A 19,806-nucleotide genomic window follows, 5' to 3' on the forward strand; every position below is an offset into this window, starting at 1 on the left:
GGCACATCCGTACTTTATATTGATAATGATCTCCTCAACAGGTGTGCCTTGTTTCTTTGAACCATTGTTGCAGCATGCGACCATTACCTGCTCACCTGTGTTGGTGATCTTGTCAATTATGGCTGTGAGGGACATCGCTTCACTGCTTTCTCCTGCCTGTCTTCATATTCCTTGCTTTTAGAAGATCCGATATTAATTATTTCACAATCCCGAGAATTTCCATATTCTCTGCCAGACATGACGTTACTAGTTTGTTTCTTCGCTGCTTCCATTTCAGCTTCTTACATATGATGACCAATAACATGTGATCAATATGTAGACAGTTCAATGGAATTCAGGTGTGAACTCGTTTAAACCTTTGATATGCTGATATTATTTGGGGATATTGCCATCAGTTTGTGTTGGTATTTACCAGCCATTCTTTTATTATTATTATTATTATTATTATTATTATTATTATTATTATTATTATTATTTTTATTGTACTTGTGTTATGTACCTGCCCAACAGGGTGGCGCAGTCAGAGGTAGCAGACTTACCTTTAAACTGTCTCGTCGAGGTTTGATTCCTGACCTGACTATAAACTGCCAGATTGATGCTTTGCAGGCAGGGAGCTGCATTGCAAATTGCATTGTCCCTCGGGTGGACGTTAAGCCGGGTGTCCTGTCTGCTAGAATTAGTTGGTGGACGTTAAAGATGTCAGGGTGTCTTTCATGAAGAATAGTCGAGCTATCACCGGCACCTGGAACAAATTACAAATTCTTCTCACCTTCAGTCGAACGTCATGCCTGGCGAGTCAGTTCGTGGCCGACCCCACAACAAGGTGGGATCGTGGTAGTAGTATAGATTGTGTGGTGTATCTCTTCACCATCATCATCTTCACTGCAATTTCTATCAGCTGTGGTTGTCTTCACCCTCAACATACCTGCACTCCTTGCGTGGTTTATATCTTTTTGGGATGGGGAGGGAGGGGAGTCATGCATGTTTCTGTCATTACTTTAATTATATTTTCATTTCTTCTCCATAGTTTTAAGTTCAAAAAACAATTATTCGACCCGTCTTCTTGAGCTGCAGGAACCTGTATAAATTCCCATTCATGGTCCTCCATTTTTGCGCGCTGCAGCCTTAGACTTGGCGCATGAACATTAGCATGATCCTGTGTATGCGTTCCTGTCTGTTTTGTCTGTTTGTCGGCAGAATAACTGGAGGACGAGGGCAGTTGGAATCGCCAAATTTGGCGCAGAGCTTCATGTCATAAATTTACTGGACAAGTTCAACATTGAGCTCACAAGGAAAAATATATCATTAAATTTAACACGGGACTTTCTTTACTCACTCGACGTATGGGCTCGTGCCCCTCTGAGGGGGTGTATTGCACTAAGAGAATACAACGACGTGAGTCAGCACCCATCGAATGTGTCCATGTTTCTCATGTGTTTATTAATTGTTTATTTGATTTTGAAGGCCATGGGAAAAGACATTCTACATCGTCATAGACCGAGCTGCATTCATTGACAATGCATCATTAAAAAGTTCAGGAGTGAAAAGGAGAGAAATGTGCAATAACTTAATAATTGTATTTTTAAAATAGATATTTTTTTATTATACTTATTTATCTTTTGTTTTGTGCATGTGTATGGTTGCATTTTAGGTCATCTCTTCGAGCATGACCTAATAATATGGGTGTCGATGTCCATCCGTCCGTCCGTTCACAATTAAGTTGAAGCGGGAGATCTGGTCATTAGTGATCCTGATGGAGGTCGATGAGACGTACACGATGGTATGACTTTCAAGGTCACCGAAGGTCAAGGTCAAGGTCACGAGGCCTTTGAAATTGCGAAAATGACGATTTTCAAATTCTATCTCCTCTGCCATTTCTCAAGCGATCTTGAATTTGATTGTAGCAAATGAATCTATAGGACAATATCTAGATTTGGTTGGGCCGGATTTTCGATATTCGCTTTCGTTTTCACGTCACGTGACTTCAGAGTTGGCCAAAAATCCCTCCTGACCCAAGACCACTACACCCTAGTAACAGGAACTCATGCTTGTTTCTCGCAGAGATGACCGTCACTCCTGCACGGGTGTATTTTTTAAAATTTATTTAATAAATACATATTTAATTTAATTTTTATTTAACGAATGTTTTACAGGTAAAAGTTGTTTTGTAAATAAGCAGTACATGCAATTGTACAAGAAGCAGTATTTACCAATTAATCTAATAAACCAATTGTAAAACCTCAAATTCTTTGTAATTTGTCTACAAATGACCAAAACAAAAGTTGAATAAGTCAGAATAAGATTAATGCTAAAAATGAAGTTGTAAGACTACTATTGGATGGGTGATGTAGGCCACGTTCGGAAGATTTTTCCAGGGGTGGTCAACGTTCCCAATCCACCCCTGTGCATACCCCACCACTGGAAAATGTTACGTTGTTAATACAAGTTGTCCTTATAGCATTGATTTCTCATCTGGATAAGCTTGCAGATTTCATCAAACTATCAAGAATATGGTCTCCACTGCCCCTCATTTGATGAGTTACATTCGGCTTGCTTAAGGCTTTGGCTTCTTGCTGAGCTCAATAAATGAGTTTAAAGCAAATTCACCTGTTCATGGTTTTTGGCAGTTGGGAGGGGAAACTTACAGCAGTGGTTTGCGGACAAGGTGACAACTCGATTCGCAGCGTCACTCAGGATATTGTATCAGGGTGTGCCAATGTTTGAGAATTAAATAAAGGAAAGCAGGTTGCACGAGGGATTCTCAGCTATGAAAAGGCAGATGCACTGAGCAAGGGTTGCGCAACTTGTGCGCCGGGTTTCCCTGGTCATGTGTTGGGTTTTCCCAATCACATGCCAATTCTGCTTTTATTTGAAGACTGCTCCGAGTGCTGCAAGTATTTCTCCATCACAATCTTTGTCGTTTTTGTTTGTAAGCGAATCTGAATAGGTGAGATGTATTCAGCAAACAAGTGAGTGACTCAATTGGTAATTAAAATTGAATTATTTGATATTGATCCGAATCAGATAGTGTACATCTTATTGTACTTTTCTGGGCTTATCTCTTGACTCGCACGATGTTTGTTATCTCCCTAATGTACTAGTATGGTCGATAACGTTTTGTTCCACATCTTATTTATATATTTTTTTCATTATCGTTATCAATAAGTTTATTTTTGGTAGTTATTTAATTTATTGTATGACGGAACTTGTTTTTCGTGTGTGAAAGAGGTTGAGATAGGGGACTTTGTGAACTTTTATTTACCATGCTTGTAATGTTCTTTGCTTATTTCTTTTTTTTGCACTATACATTTGTTTTGCATGACTTCACTTCGGTCACTGTGTCAAAACTTAGCGCTTTTGCTTGATGGCAAAGTGCAGACTTGTTTGGAAAATGCCCCGATCAGTATTGGTGAACTTATTGTGGAAAGTGGAAGAATTTCTACTTTTCGTACATCACTCAGCATCTGTTGGATTTTGAACGATGTACTCACTACATGCTGGAAATGCAGCCCCAGAAACATTCAACGGGATGGAATTTCCACGGTGGTATTGAAGCATTCAGGTACATACTGTACGGCTTTCTTTTGAAGATTGTACTATTTTATCATCTTCAGTACAAATGCAAAGGAAGATAACCCAGGTCTGTTCCTTGAAACCAACAGTAACGAGAATGCATCTCGTTGGTCTTGCATATTCGTTAATGCACTAGAATTTATTTGTTTATAAGCCTCGCCCGTTCTCGATGGGACTGCTGAGGCTATTGTGATCAGTCGGTATATCAGTGTGCGCGTGCGTGCGTGTCCGCACACAGATATACTTTAATAAAGATCATTAATTCTCAGATCTGCTATTATGTACAGTATACACCACGGTGGAAGGCTCTGCATTGTTCAGTGCTCTGTCTTGTGTTCATTGAGATTGTCTGAGATGAATGCATTTTAATACTCTCTCCTGCACCACATTGGAAATGGTAGCTTCAGAGCCTTTGTGCTTTTATTATTTCAAAGCCTGTTCTTGCAATTTATTCAGATGTAATGGAACTAAGCAGTTGCATCATTGTTTCAAATTGCGATTTTTAATGTAGAGTCCAGTGCTTCTTTGTATGCGAGGATAATACTTTTAACCGTACTTAAAACTAGAAAGGCATTGGTAGAGTGTATACCTCCCCCAGGCTGAACAGTTTACGTTTTGTATCCCACTGATAGGCCGGATCTGCATCCGGACATGAACCAAAATCGAACCCGCTTGTTCTTTTCACCTACCCAACTCGTCCACCAAGTTTTGTCATAATCCGTCCACAACTTTTTGACATATCATGCTATTTCTCATTTTTGGCCCTATCTCTCAATGGTGAAGAATCACTTTAAAATTCTCGTATCCGCATCTTCACCAAAATTGAATCAATTCGTCCTTGTCACACACCCAACCTATCCACCAAGGTTCAGCTGAATCCGTCCACAACTTTTTGAGATCTCCTGCTCACAGAAAACAGATGGGTGAAAACATAAACCCCGTCCACCTTCGGAGACAGAGGTAATGAGATGTGAGCACACCTGCCGCTAGGCCGAGGCTCCAGACGTTGACATGCTCTTGTACACCTGTCACCAAAAGGCATCGCATTTACACCAGATGCTAACACTGCTGGTCAATGCACAGCGATGTGTATTGCATTATTTTAACTCATGTAAAGGAATTACGTTACAAACCTTGATGTTCATTCATTTCCCATGGCTGATACTGGAAATGCTTCTCATCTCTGATCACCAGGCTGCTTACTCAATGCTGTCATTGAGGTTATTGTCATTAAAAGGTTACTTTTCACACTTTGCTTTCTCTGAACCGTAATATTACATTAAAACTAGCAAAAGTACCCATCCCCAGTGATGGGAAAAGTTTAAGTTAATCTTTCAATTAAAATTATTTCATGGGCTTTAAAAAGGTTAATTGTGTTGCATTCTTGGTTTCACCCAGAGGCAAAGCTCTGATCTACTTGTACCGCCCACCGTGAAATGGTGGTTCAACATCGGGCGGCAGATGTTCAATTTGTCTCAAAAGAGGGCAAAATATCCTGCTTGCGAAACAAAATTTGACATCAACATTACTTGTGCTTGTTCTCACGTCATTTCAAAAGTGAATGCTGAGCTTTTCAAACGCAGCTCGGGAAGCTGCCACCGCAAACAGGAGACGGACGAATGCACGGACAAACACCACGGCTCGTAATATATAACAGATGGCTTAATGCACTGCTAATAAAGAAACTGCGATTCTTTGTTGTTTTTATATGTTTAAAATGTATCTGTTCAGTACAATGCATCTCTTCTGGTTGAATGTTGAGCTTTGCCTGCATGTGGAGCTTTTCAAAATTAGCGCCAGAAGCAGCCGCCGGAAACGGGAGACAGCCAAACGTACAAATGCACAGACGCCGCACTTCGCAATATATATATTTATATATATATATATATATGTATAAAACAATGTGTATCTGTTTGTCCCCTTTAAAGGATGATTTAAGAAGGGTTTTAAAGGCCAATCTTTTAACACGACTGTGTATTCACTACAGTATATTTTTGAGGATTAAAAAAAAATTCGAAAAACATTTTCCATAAAAGAGTAATTAAGTCTCTTCTATTGCAATAGTAGACGGTGACTTGCAAACCGAGCCTCAAGGGTGGTGTACAGAAGTGTTTTTAAAAAATAAATAAATACAAGGCATACAGAGGTGAAATTCACTGCACGTGATGTGCAGCACACGCAGAGTAAAACGAGTGTTAATTTCCATCCATTGGATGTCAAATAAAGAAAGAAGATGTAAGCACACCTGGACAGGCATTCCCAGAGGTTGTGGGTTCAAATCCCCCTGAATGTGGGTCGTAATTTAGCTTTGGATTGTTAACTAATTGTAACACTCAGGATAACTACCGTGCTACTCTCAAAATGCCAGTGAAAACTGAGCCGCCTGGCCCGCACTGCTTCGTCTCTGCCGCACGTTCTGCTCGGTGCAGATTCTATGGTTAACTCTCAATGCCATCAGCACAAAATGGTACATAAAGCAACAGAGCCCACAACTGAACAATCCATATATTTCTGTGTTTTATCATCAAGTTTCTCTGTTTCTTTTCTTAATTGTGATCAAATTCCTACTCGACTTTCTACTTTGTTGTTGTTTTTTATTTCTCTGCTTGTTTTTACTTTGCCTCTGTCCTGACGGAATAGTGCAGAGGTCGCATACTTACCTTTGAGCTGTCTCGTCTCGGTTCGATTCTCAGATTCCCAACCTCACTATAAACTACCAGATTTGTGCTTTGCAGGAGGACGCCACATCACAAAGTGCGCCGTCCCTCAGATTCATGTCAAGCTGGGTGGGTGCCCCCGTTTACTAACATTAACTGCTGGACTTCAAAGATCACACGGCTCCTTTCGCAAATAGTCGTCGAGTTATGGCCGACACCAGTCAAACAAACCCCAGTCGAACCTTACGCCTGGCCAGCTGGTTCATGAAAGACGTCGGCCAACCCCACCAGAATAATTGGGGCCATTAACAAAGTAGTTGTCATAGTGGGTTTCTAAATTGCCTATATCCACTTTGTGCCTTGCATGATCATTCCTCTAACCAGGTTTTGGGCTTTCGTGCCAAGGGACAGTAATTCCATTTAATAAAGTAGTCTCTATGATACGATTTTCCTCAATCCTGTTATAAATTTGGTACTAACAATGTTATATATCGCGCACAGCCTTTGCTGCAATGCCCGGATTATTGTATTTCTCTCGCTCGTGCTAACATTGTTTTTTTTCTGGATGAAATTCCATCTTGTAATAAATTACTTTATCGATTTTTTTCTGGCGTTTCTTACTTACTTAGTTTCCTCCTCTAAACAATGAAAATTCAACGTTGCGGTTTCAATATTGCTCGGAAAGCTGATCCCTTTACTTTTCATTTTGCCGATAAAATACGTACGGCAATCAAAATGTGGAGAAAAGGTCAACACTCGGAAGATTTCATTGAAATGATTGAAACAGAAATTATTAATTCATCATGCTGCTGTGCAAATTGTCTGAAACAACTTGTGGACCAAATGTGGGTTGGATTATTCATTATTTATTTATTACCTCCGCCAAAGAAGGTGGGAGGAGGTTATGTTTTCATCCCTGTTTGTTTGTCTGTGAACAGGATATCTCAAATGATTGTGGATGGATTTGGTTGTGAATCATATAAACCAAAGGGTATCGTTGTATCATTTATGGTTCTAAATATATTAACAACCAAAGTTGTCTGGGCCTTTTTGGAACACCCTGTGTAATACATTGTGGTTAGACCTATATAGCTCAAAAATTCAAATTGTGAATATGAGACTTCTAAAGATGTCTTTGACTCCACAGAAAACCAACATGGTGGACATATGATTTTTCTTCTGGACAATTATTGTTGGTGGAGTCAAAGCAGCTCTCCAGCCAATGGGTTTGAAGGCTTCTTACATGTGCAGCTTCATTACGTTTTCATACGCCCGATATATATATATATATATATATATATATATATATATATATATATATATATATATATATATATATATATATATCGGGGCGTATTATGTGATATCGGTCGTCCGTCTGTCCGTTCCTGTCCGGTTTCATATTTGGCACATCGGTACAGACTGTGGAGACGGTGTGTCGCGACATACGTTCGTCATCTAAAGTGGTTGCCATGGCAACCAGGATGCTGTTTTCCATGTAGTCACACAATTCTGTATATACCTTCTTGTTCGGGCGTATATTGTGCTGCTTGAGCTCTTGTTAATGTATAAGATCAATGATGCTTTCCTCACTGCAGAAATTGAAGTCTATGATGAAGGTTTTTGGCCAAAGTGTTTCACAGACCAGCTGGCCGACCTGACTTTCGACTGCAAGTGGCAGGAATTTGGAATTTGTTCAGGGTCTCGGAGATATCTCGCCTACTCTTCATGAAATAAACTGTTGGATCTTTAACAGTCACCAATGACCAGTCCTGGCAGACACTTCTCTTAATTAACGTCCACCTGACAGACGGTGCACACATCGACGCCTCACCCTGCATGCAAAACACCGGGATGGGAGATTATAGCTCGGTGAAAATTTTAACCCAGGCAAGACAGTGCGAAGGCGAGTACCTTTATGGAGTTTGAGCTATTTTGCCAAGCCCTGCGTATTTATGATTGGATAAAACTTATTTTTCTCTTCTATTCTCCCACCGATGCTTTCTGCAAGCCTTGAAATGATCTTTCGAGATTCAAGATATGCATATAGTACTAAAGGCCTCTGAAAATGAATTTTGTGTTGATCTACTTTGATGAGTAAATGGAATTTGATGATCAACTATCATCTCAGTACTTTTCAGATTAGTTGCTGGATCATGCTTTGGGAGAGCCTCCTCTCTTGTGGATGCCTCCTCTCTTGTGGATGCCAAATATCCTTCAGTATTATCGACAACCTCAAGACTGTATTTGAGTCTGCATGTGATGTCTGAACTCCAAATTCTCAGCTCTCGTCCTTGGTTATCACAGTCTCTGCCAACAGCACTAAATGGTGACACCAAAAGTGGTTTAGTGGTTGGAACTGCAAAGTCACTTAAATCGCTTGCCAGATCTGAGTGCCTCCTCCTAACCCTGAAAAGTCAGCTTTCTCGTGTATTATTACAGCTCCATAAAATATAAGCTTTAAATTTTTCATTGGCTATTATGTCGATCCACCTGCACCACTTTGTCCCCATTTCTCCTCGCAATATATAATCCTTTATTTTCCTCCATATTTTTTAAAGGTATTTTAGTTTTTTTTTGTTTTTTGGTCTCTTATTCACTTCTGGGATGTGAGCAGCACTGTTTTCTCAACTACATATGGGACCTCATCACATGGTGAACTGCCATAACGGCTTGTTTGTGGCTGCAGGTGCTTTGGTCGAGGCGCTGATGCAATGCTTGTTTTGTCGTCGTCGTCGTTTTTCCAAAAAGAGCCATAAGTGAAGGCTTTTGTTTACTGCGGTACACCAAGCTGATGACCTGGAGGAAAATTGCTGCCCATCAGCAGGCCTGCTGAGTCGAAGAGACTTACGTTTAATATCGAACCTTTGTAATGTAAAACATCTCATCTCTAAAGAGGAATAAACACAAAATGGTGTCTGATAGTAAATTAGGAGAAAGCAGTTTATTACAAAAGGAAGTGATGTTCATGATATTAATTTTCTTATAAAATAAAGCAGAAGTTGGAACAAGTTTCCCGATTTGGCGTTGCCATCGAAGCACGCGGCTAATGATGCTGGGATCCCAGATCACATGGACTGTATTGTGTTGATTTTTCCATTATCTAAGAGTATCCTTGTAATTAATGTCGAAGTGCGTTGATGTCTCCTGATAGCTTCGCCCTCATTGTAATAGATGTACAAGTTCCTTCACGAGCTAAAGATCCCTTTTAAAAACAAAAGGTACAGACAGGTTATTTTTTTCTCCTCTCCTGTTAATTTATTGGCTTGCAATTCTGCTTATCACGTAAGCATTGAGCAGAAATAAGCGATGTTTAAGTATGCTATTCCATCCCACTAACTCCCTTAACCCCTGTCCTGCGCACCTCCAGCATCTTCCAGGTGGTCCTCAGATGTAATTTAAAGTTAGGTCAGTGCTCTCTATATTTTATAATGAGATTGCATAAAACTTATTGAAAACCGGGTGAGCTAAAAATAGGACCGCCTGTCCTGAAGCTCACCTGGATCAGGAGCAACAGTCAATCAACCCCCCTCCCCCCCTGCAGACCCCTCAATCCTGAATTTTTAATGCCGTGAACAAACTTTGGTAAATCACGGGTGATGAAGGTTATGGTCAAGTTTCATTGGAATTGTATGTGTGTAGTTCGGAGAAGAGAGCAAATATCCTCCCTGCATGAGCACAGATTTTGATGCAGTGAATACACTTTGGTACATGATGGGTGATGAAGGTTGTGGTCAATCTTCATCAAAATCGTGTGCGTAGTTTCGGAGAAGAGAGCAAATACCGATTTTTGGGGAGTTCAACCCCTCCCCTGCAAACCCCTCAATGAGTGCAGATTTTGATGCGGTTGATGCACATTGATACATTACAGGTGATGAAGGTTGTGGTCAAGTTTCATCGAAGTTGTGTGTGTAGTTTTGGAGAAGAGAGCAAATGCCTATTTTTTTGTGGGGGGGGGTCAAAAAACAACCCTTTGACCCCCTTAATGAGAACAGATTTTGAGGCGGTCAAGACACTTTCATGAGCCATCAGATATGAAGCTTGCAGCCAAGTTTCATCAAAATCTTGTGTTTGGTTCAAGCGATAATGACTGAAGTGTTTACAGATTGACTCACTCACCTACGCATTCTGCTCAATCGCATAAGCTCACCTGGCTAAAGTCCAGGTGAGCTAAAAATGAAGGTAAGATATGAGAGGTAGAATGGACTTGAAAGTTATAATTTATTTACCTTGTTGGGTACTATCAAAAATAGAGGGTGGTTTACCCTCCCTCCACACCTCCCCACCACCCTTTCCTCTTTATTCCCCTTGCCTTCTTAGTTCCACGTCGTTGCTCATTTCGTTGCATTTTAGGCTTTTCAGATAAGATTGGACGATGACTTTTGTGGGCTTGAATGTGCCCAGTCCGGTTAGAGTTTGGAAACTAAACATAGTCGAGCCCGGGTAGTACTTGGACTGGAGACCTTTGTGGAAGGCTGGGTGTTGTCGGCTGAGCAATGGCAATAAACCTCTGCATGTTCAGGTACATGTTGGGTCATACAGCCTCCTGTGATTTAGTTTCTTTGCAAATCGATGCATACTTTTGCCACACCTTTTTCCTCTGCACCGCTTTGTCGAGCTCTGCCTTTTAGCTTTGAAAGTCTTGTTCTTTCGCAAAATGTCCGCCATTGCCTCTTGTATCTCCTTTTTTTTATTTTTTATAATATTCACGAATGCTAGAAATGAAATGTAGCACGGCCATGGAGATGCAACTGGTATTTTGTTGTATAATGACCACTCTAACCTGTATTCCTGATTGTCTGTCTTTTGTAGGGGGCCTGGAAAAGGTTCGCTTTGCGATGCCAGATTCGCCGATTGAAATGAAATCTGGCAGCCAGTTGACTCCCCCGGGTATGGCCCCCCCTGTCACTCAAAAGATTGGTCGCACCCCTTCCTACGTGCCAGGTCCAGGTGAGACCCGTCGTATCTGGTCTAGAAATTTACAAGTTGGCCAACTACATAACACCTACGCAAGATGGGGGGTATTCACAATTTTGTGGATGCAACATGTGGATTATTTTTCAGTTATTTTTATTATTTATTATTTTTTTTATGTGATGATTTCAAAAAAATCAAACACCAGAAAATTCCAGAGGAGGATAGTATTGCTTGAATTCATTTTTTTTTAATTTGTCATAGCAACTCATTTTATTTCGCTGTTGCAATGCTTGGAGAACCACACCACTTGAGAATATTTGAATATTCGTCAAATCGAACATTGGTAAGTACGTGTACATCCCTCTTCTGTTTTGTCTAGTGATGAATGGTACAAGCCACTCTCCTCCTGGTCTAAATGGAGCCGGAACAGCCTCCCCACCAAATGGCTTTGGTAGTGGGCCCTCATCATCCAACTCGTCATCGTCGTCATCTTCGTGCTCTTCCTCAGCATATTCTTCTCCACCAGGACTACCACTCTCGTGTGGTGCACGGCAGCTGAGTAAGCTGAAGCGCTTCCTGACGACGCTGCAGCAGTTTGGGAGTGATATCTCACCCGAGATTGGAGAGCGAGTTCGAACCCTCGTCCTTGGCCTTGTGGTAAACACCAAACTTCCCACGGCAGTTAACATACTCTTGCTTTCAGTTGCTGAAATCGATTGTACAGCTTGATGAAAACCATTGTACAGCTTGATTAAATCTCTTGTAGAGGTTGAATATGCCTGATTATAAATGTGTGCCTCCATAAATTGCACGAAGGTCATATCCGCATCATAATTCCTTAAAATCGTCATTCGTAATTGCCTGCCTTGCTTATGAGATTTCCAAAGTGCTCCATAGCTGTAATTTAAATCTACAGTCCTAAAACCACTTCAAACTTGCACCTTTTTTTGAAATGAAAGCATAAACTTTCGATGTTAAAGTTTCCCCTTTTGTGCGACTAAATATTTTAATATAGAAGTCCATCTTCTGAAATCGGTATTCTTGTATAAGATAACTACTGCTACTACTTCTACTATTATTAGCACTACTATTACAGCTACTACTACTTTTATGACTACCACTTTAAAGGCCCCACTTGTTGCCTTCTTGTGGGGCGAGCCAGGGAACGTTTATGGCCCAAGTCTGTCACCAATCAGGTTGCCGGGCCGGATGTTCGGAGTTGGTAGAAATTTGTAGCTCGCTTACTATTTGTGTAAGGCATGGGATATTTAAGGTACATGAAAGACAAGTTCTGGCAGATGAGTCCCCTTGCTTAACGTTCACCCGATGGACGGCGCAGACATTGATGCAGATCATAACCACCGAAGGTGGACGGAGGTTATGTTTTCACCCCTGCCTGTCTGTCTGTCTGTGAGCAGGATATCTCAAAACGTTGTGGACGCATATTAGGAAGAAATTTGGGAGACCGGTTAAGTGTGTGACAAGGAAGAATTGATTCGATTTCGGTGAAGATCTGGATCAAGGTCCGGATCCGAGAAGTTTTTCATTGATTCTTCACCATTGAGTGATAAGCCGAAAAATAATATATAGCAAGATATCTCAAAAAGTTATTGACAGATTTTGTCGAAACTTGTTTGACAGGTTGTGTTTGTGACGAGGATGACTTTATTCGATTTTGTTGAAGATCCGAATCCAGATCCGGATATGAGAATTTTTTTAAGTTATTCAAGTGATTCTTCACCGGTGGGAAATGGGGACAAAAACTTCACCATGATATTTCAAAAAGTTGTGCACTTCTTGTGACTGAACGAAATGGATGAGTTGGTTCGGTGACAAGAACAAGCCGATTCGATTTTAGTTCAGGTCCGGATCCAGATCCGGCCTATCAGTGGAATACAAAACATTAACTGTTCAGCCTGGTGGAGGTATGTGCTCTACCGAGTGCTGTTATAATTTTTCTGATGTGTTGCCCTTGTATCTGAAGAATGCTCTTCACGGGAAATATGTGAACCACCTGGTCAACTAGTTTATATGGCAGAAGCTGCTGCCGAGACAGCAAGCGCAGTGAGAATGCAAGCAGTGTAACCTGGTGTCAAAGAGCCTCCAAGAGGCACAGAAAATTTGCTACCACCTTCCAGGCAGGAATTTGGAATTTGTTCTTGGTGCTGGTGGTAGCTCAACTACTCTTTATCAAAGGACACTTTGGGATCTTTAACGTCCACCAACGAGTCGTAGCAGATGGGACGTCCGTTTTAAAGTGCATCCGAGGGGTGGCGCGCACACACACGCAGAATCACTCCTGTGAACCATAAAGGTGATAGTTCAAAGCTGGACCAAAATTCGAACCCAGGCTGGACAGCTCAGAAGCGAGTCACATACCCCGAGGATATCCTGGCAACCCCAAGTCAACAATATGTGTCTTCCCAATCAACCAAAACATCAAAACAAATGTCTCAAACGAGTCCTTATGCCAAGATGTAGGCCGACGAGACCATTAAATACCGCATTTGGAACAAGATCGGTAAACAAGTAGTTGTGCAGTGGAAATAGATCTTCGTCTGCATGTATTATCGGTACAAGCTCGACCAAAAGCCTTCGGTTAATCAAATTTGGTCCATGTTAGGACACAGGTGCGAGTTCCGCCGTCCCCCACGTTCTGACTCAGGACAGTAACCAACCACCCACTGTAAGCTTGATAAATACACTAAGACTATGGTTTTGGCAAGTCAAAACAATATAATTACATATCAAAACTTAACAACATGATTACATTATATACATCAATCAACGACCTGTGGCACGATGACGACTGAGGGCACAACTTTCTGCGTGAGATGTCCATTTTAGTCCTGGAAAAAGTATCAAGCCTCAAAGGTATTTCCAGTTTCAGACAGAGTCTTCTTCCTCGATGCCGATGTTTTGATGGTTTGGTGCACAACGGCAGCAGCTTGAAGATCTTTCCAAACCAGGCATGCCGGTCAGGCACAACCTGAAATTCACTCGGACATGTGAGCCTTTTTTTATTGGCTGGCTCCTCGCTGGCTTCATACAGGTAGAATGCAAGGATGCTGCTTTGTCACCGAGGAGGTGAACACTGACACTATCTGAAGGAATCGCATCCATACCTAAGTGAAGCAGAATATATCAAGGTCCTAAAAATGCAGTGCGCTCTGAAATCACGATATATCATGGTCTGAAAGCACTACGATTTCATGTAGACCCCCTCTCCCTACCTTCGTGGCTTTTCCTGTCTGCTTTTATGTTTCCCCGTTGCTCGGTCGTCTTTTAAATACCCGTCATAAGTGAACCTTTGAGAGTTCCAGAGCTTTCTGCTGATGTCAAAACCATTAAGTCTTGGGGCAGTTGCGTCTTTCAATCGACTCTTTCAGAAATTGCTAATTGATTCCAGATGTTACCATGAAAGAACCATGGATGTGTACGTTAACACAGTCAATTCTTCTTCATGCCACGTTTAATGTTAACCAACACCGTAAAACACGTTCATTTATTAAAAAAAAGGAAAAAAAACTCATCGTGCTGAGTACACACGTTCGCAACTCCATCATGACTGTATCCACTTTTCATGGCAGTGTGGTAGGTACCCTGTTTTCTGATTTCTAAAGTTGAAATCTCCAACTGATCGCATTCGCAACAATCCATGTCTTCTTCGAAAGAGCTGCGTCGCAATGATCAGTGCTGTAAATCCCATACGTCGATAAACTCCAGCTGGACTACTCCTAGAAATGAAGCAATGACCCTTGCAGTACTTGTCGATAGTTATGAATTGACCAGAGGAAGCACTTTCGAAGCTGTCACAATGTCAATTTGGGCCAATCCTTTTGCAATTCGAGGTGAACCGTCATCCGTGTCGGCTGGATAAAGCAAATACGGTGAAGCACTGTGTCCGAAAATTGTGATTGAAGCAAGCGTGCAGATGGAGCGACGCGGTCAAAAGCCGGAAGACGGCATATCTTGTTGTAACTGGAAGTCAAAAGAAACCATCTCAGACAAACTGTACGTGCTGGCAGTCACCTATGCAAGTAAGCCGTAGGGAGATTTGTTTCAAGCTGACACTGGCTTGCTGTAAAGATATACAGGGAGTACTTGAGTAATATTTTGATATCGAGAGCGAAACGATGCTCTCTGTATGATTTCAACACACAGTTCTCTGTACACTGGTTTCTTCCTCAACTACGACCTATTTCATGCTACAATTAGGCCATGCACCGTGATGATTTGCACCAGTTGAAATGATGATCCCCGCGATACCACAATTGCTCTCATTGTACCACTTTCCAGTACCACCGCGTTCGTACCACTCCGGCCCTTTCTGTGCGAGACGGGACCTTGCGTGATGTTTATTTGCATCATGCTTGCCTCCCGGGCCCTGCCACAATCCCACAGTGAGGACTTGCGGCCTGCGTTTGATTAAAGACGTCCATGCGATTCAGACATTGTGCAAGCACACAGTCCTCCAGACTCCATGGAGACGTAACGGGAACCTTGTCAATGATTTGTAAATCAGCGCCGCAATGAAACCGGCCTATTTGGGGACGTTTTAAATCAACATCTGCATCTAATTTAGATTGCTTGGAAGGGCAATGTGGCGTGGAGACGCCAAACAAGGAAATGCTTTGATGGTAATTTTTCCACCTTTTGGTTTTATTTATACAAAAAAAAAAAAGCATGTGATAAATGTCACCCCAGAATATGTCTTAAAAAGTAAATGATTTATCCGTGCCTGAAAGAGCAATGCAGTGTTTGACTGCACTGGTGTTTTGATGTGAATCTTGATCGTTTGTTTTGGAATGTTTCCTTCTCTTGCACGAATACAGTGGTCTGTTGCCTATACACCACCCAGATAAAGGGATGTGTCGACAGAATATGTTGCACGCTTGGAACAAGATCGCCTGTAGGGCGGGTACTCTGCTAATGTAAAGTAATGGAGGCTCAGACTCTTGACAAAGCTTTGTGCCATTTAGTATAAGTTGAGAAACGTTTTGAGCAAAATCAATTTGGGATCATAGATTCTGAACTCCATTGAAGGATACTTGACTGAAGGTGGCAGGATTTTGTAATTTGTTCAGAGTGCCACCAATGACTCACCTTCTCTTCGTGAAAGACATCCATCTTTAACGCCCACCAATGATGAGTGCCGTCAGACGGGTCTTCCGGCATAATGTCTTTTCGATGGACGGCACACATTAATGCGTCGCTCTGCGTGTGAAACACTACCAGGGTGACAGTTTGTAGCTGGCTGGGTTGAGACTTGAAATCAGATTAAATAGCTCAAAGGTCAGTGTGTCAAACTGAGCTATGCTGTTAGCCCTTGTATCTACTTAGTAAGAAAGAAAAATTAGTTTTATACTTGCAGAGGTACCTGGCATTGCCTGGTGCTGTTCTAATCTTGTTGGCATTTTGAAGAAATCAAATTTTAAAAATTTATTTTGTCGGGTGCTAAAACACTTCCATCCACCCACTAAGGAATGGGGTTGGGGATCATTTAATATTACCTTCCACAGAGCTACAAAGGCTTAATTAAGCACTGGAGAGCAATTTATTTATTTGTTTGTTACTTTTAATTATTGTTTATTTATATATTTATTTATTTGTGTGTTTTGCTCAAACATTCCTTGACACTCAGTGATGAACCTCTGAAGGATCGACGAAAATCTGTTTGGCCATTTCAGAAAAATGGTGGCAGACAGACAGACAGACAGACAGACAGACAAGCCGGTAGGTGGACATGAGTAGTCGATCATGTCGAATTTAGTCGTTTTTTCAGCCGTTACTAGCCAACAAAAGCGTCCATAGCAACGGTTCTTTCTCACACATAACTAGGACATACCATGAACCTTCCATACCAGTTTCATGTATATCTGACTCATCGTCTCTGAGATATAACGAACTTCGTTTTTTTTATTGTTTTCGACCAGGGTTCATTCAAAGTCTATCTTCTCCGACAGTTTTCATAGGATCCGGCTGGAAATTTTTGACAATATGGCTGAATGTACTGCCTACAGTCGCTCGTGGCCCGATTTTTGATTTTTGAAAAAATAATTTTTTTATGATTTTTCAAAAATTTCAAAGTCCCGTTGCTGGGCAACGGTGGTGTCCATAGCAACGGTTCTCATTTGCACACAACTCGGTCATGGTATGAACCTACCAACCAAGTTTCATCGAAATTGCCATTGTATTAACAGAGCACTGGACCGAACAGACAGACAGACAGACAGACGTCTCTTGCAGTATAGACGTCATCTATTTAATATTATGAAATAAATTTAATGTTATGAAAGAAATCAAAAAGTTAATAAGAAACAAATTTCTTGCATTATTGCAAGTGTCTCATTCTTCTGATTTTTATTATTCTTAAACATCCCTTGAGCTCTCGATGTTTATTAAATGTGATTGGGGTACAATTCCCCAGTTGACATGAAAAGTCATCATCCGTCGGATTGTGGGTGTGGATGTCAGCACAGCAATATATTTAATTTACTCATGGAGGCTGAGAGTCCTGTAGCGACACCCATATTCTTCAACTAATTTGTCATTTTGCTCTTGTGAACAACACGTTAAACTCTGGTGTTTTGGAAGTTTTCATGGGCTCAAGATCATGGGTAAAAATGGTGAAGAAAATGGATTCGGGGTTGCTATTTGGCTTTGAGCTTCCAACAGAAGAATGTGGGACACGGATCGTAAATAAATTGCCATAAAGAAACCGAATTTATGTAAATTATTTGGTGAGTAAAATAAAATAGATTGTACGATGGCATACAAATCCCATTTCATTATAATGCAGAGTGTGGATGCCATTGAACCAGCAGTTTGTGTGTCGGGAAATGAACTGTGGTGTTGCTTTGTTAATAAACACACATGTGCAGACACACACACACACACACACACACACACACACACACACACACACACACACACACACACACACACACACACACACACACACACACACACACACACACACACACACACACACACACACACACACACACACACGTACTTTTTGTATACAGAGTCGAGGCTCATGGAGGAAGGAGAACACGGAACGGATCAGAACACAATACAATAAAAGAAACAGCAGAAAGAGAAGGTGTAAATGCCAACAGCAGGGCTGAGGGACAAAATATATTGAGACACGAGACAACAAGAGATGCGGGAAGGGATAAGGGGTTGGGGAGAATGCAGGGGTTGGTAATATGGATCCAGAAGCAAGCTCGCAGGAAGGAAAAACTGGGAATTTTGGGGGCGAGGTTTAACACGGTTAGACAAGATCATGGTTTTGGATCTGGGATGGTGGTGAACAGCTGTCTTGAAGACCTGGAGGGAAGAATGAGATTGAAGAGAATATGGAAGTTGGTTTCACGAGAAGGGAGATGCTGGTGAGTCATGTGTGTCCTGCAGAAACCTGGGTGGGGGGGGGGGGAGGGGGAGGAAGCACAAAGCAGGGAGAGATGACTTGTCTGCTATGGCAATGTGATAGATGGGCACATGGACTGAGCTTCATGTTGGGAGATTCCAATGATCTTGAAGGCTTTGGTTCCCACAGCATCCAGCTGAGCAAGGTGTGAGGCAGGGGCACCAGCCCAGTGGAAAGCATAGTATTCCATCAAGCTGTGGATGAAGGCTTTGTTGGTGGATAAGAGTTCATGTTTGTCAAGGAAGGACTTTTAGCCTGGTGTGTTGGCGCAGTGGTTAGGGCAGCGGCTTGGGATCCAACAGGTCCTGAGTTCAAGCCCCGTTGGGCCACTGAATTAATACACCAGGGGGTTGACTCAGCCTGTCATCCTTCCGAGGTCGGCAAAATGAGTACCAGTGTACTGGGCCGGTGTATACCCCAGTTAAAATAGGTGTACCATATCCCTGTGTCGTAAGAGGCGACCAGGGTTGCGTCAGGAAGGGAATCCGGCGTAAAACATGTGCCAAATCACTATGCGGATCATACGGATGATCCGCTGTGGCGACCCCTCACGGGAGCAGCCGAAAGGAGAAGAAGAAGAAGAAGAAGAAGAAGAAGAAGAAGTTTGTCAAGGAAGGACTTTGCACAGTGGAGGATGCCCAGTCGGCGACTTGCTTTGGAGACCAACTTTTAAATATGTTTTGCCCAAGAAAGATCATGACTGAGAGTGGGAGCCAAGAGTTTAACCCTAACTGAGATTCTTCTAGAATCTAGATGGTTGTTAGGAAAATAGATTGGAGGGTTTGCCAGAGAGCCCCTTTAAGGGAGAGAAAGTGAGAGTGTGGGATTTGTCCACATAGAAAGATATATTCCAAGAGTTTGATAAGCTTGTGATTTTGTCATTGTCTGAAGAGAGGGAAGAGGCTGCAACCTGCCTATCTGAAGGACGAGGGATGCCACCACAGAAGGTGGAGTCATCAGCAAAGAGATAACGAGGGTTTTCCACCTCTTACATTAAGGCTTTGTTTTTCCCATGCAGTCAGTGTAGACTTGTACCAAGATTATATTTAATAGTATAATTCTAAGGCATTACAAACCTCTTCAAACCTCCAGCAATTGTAAAATGTGGTTAATGAATCAGCACGCCAAAACTCTACATATCTGTGATTCCAATTGGCCCACGATCCAATGATTCCATATTTTGTTTGGACTGCCATATGACTTTGACCTTCGACATTTATGGAT

At 41.7% G+C, this 19,806-nt stretch overlaps 1 protein-coding gene across 11 annotated transcripts in view; it reads left to right on the forward strand.

Moving 5' to 3' along the window:
- Positions 1-19,806, forward strand: part of LOC147021593 (protein CBFA2T1-like) — a 269,262-nt gene that overhangs the window by 219,706 nt on the left and 29,750 nt on the right. For 9 of the 11 annotated variants that reach the window (XM_085891703.1, XM_085891710.1, XM_085891709.1 and 6 more), the window contains 2 exons: positions 11,043-11,180; positions 11,527-11,804. In XM_085891703.1, the coding sequence (XP_085747829.1) occupies positions 11,043-11,180; positions 11,527-11,804 (416 nt within the window). The remainder of the gene's footprint in view (positions 1-11,042; positions 11,181-11,526; positions 11,805-19,806) is intronic. The other 2 variants (XM_085891704.1, XM_085891708.1) reach the window with 1 other exon arrangement.

Source organism: Eptatretus burgeri, chromosome 8 (assembly GCF_056783735.1).
Source record: "Eptatretus burgeri isolate ZD-2024b chromosome 8, Ebu_testis_v1, whole genome shotgun sequence".
NCBI classification, from domain to species: Eukaryota; Metazoa; Chordata; class Myxini; order Myxiniformes; family Myxinidae; genus Eptatretus; species Eptatretus burgeri.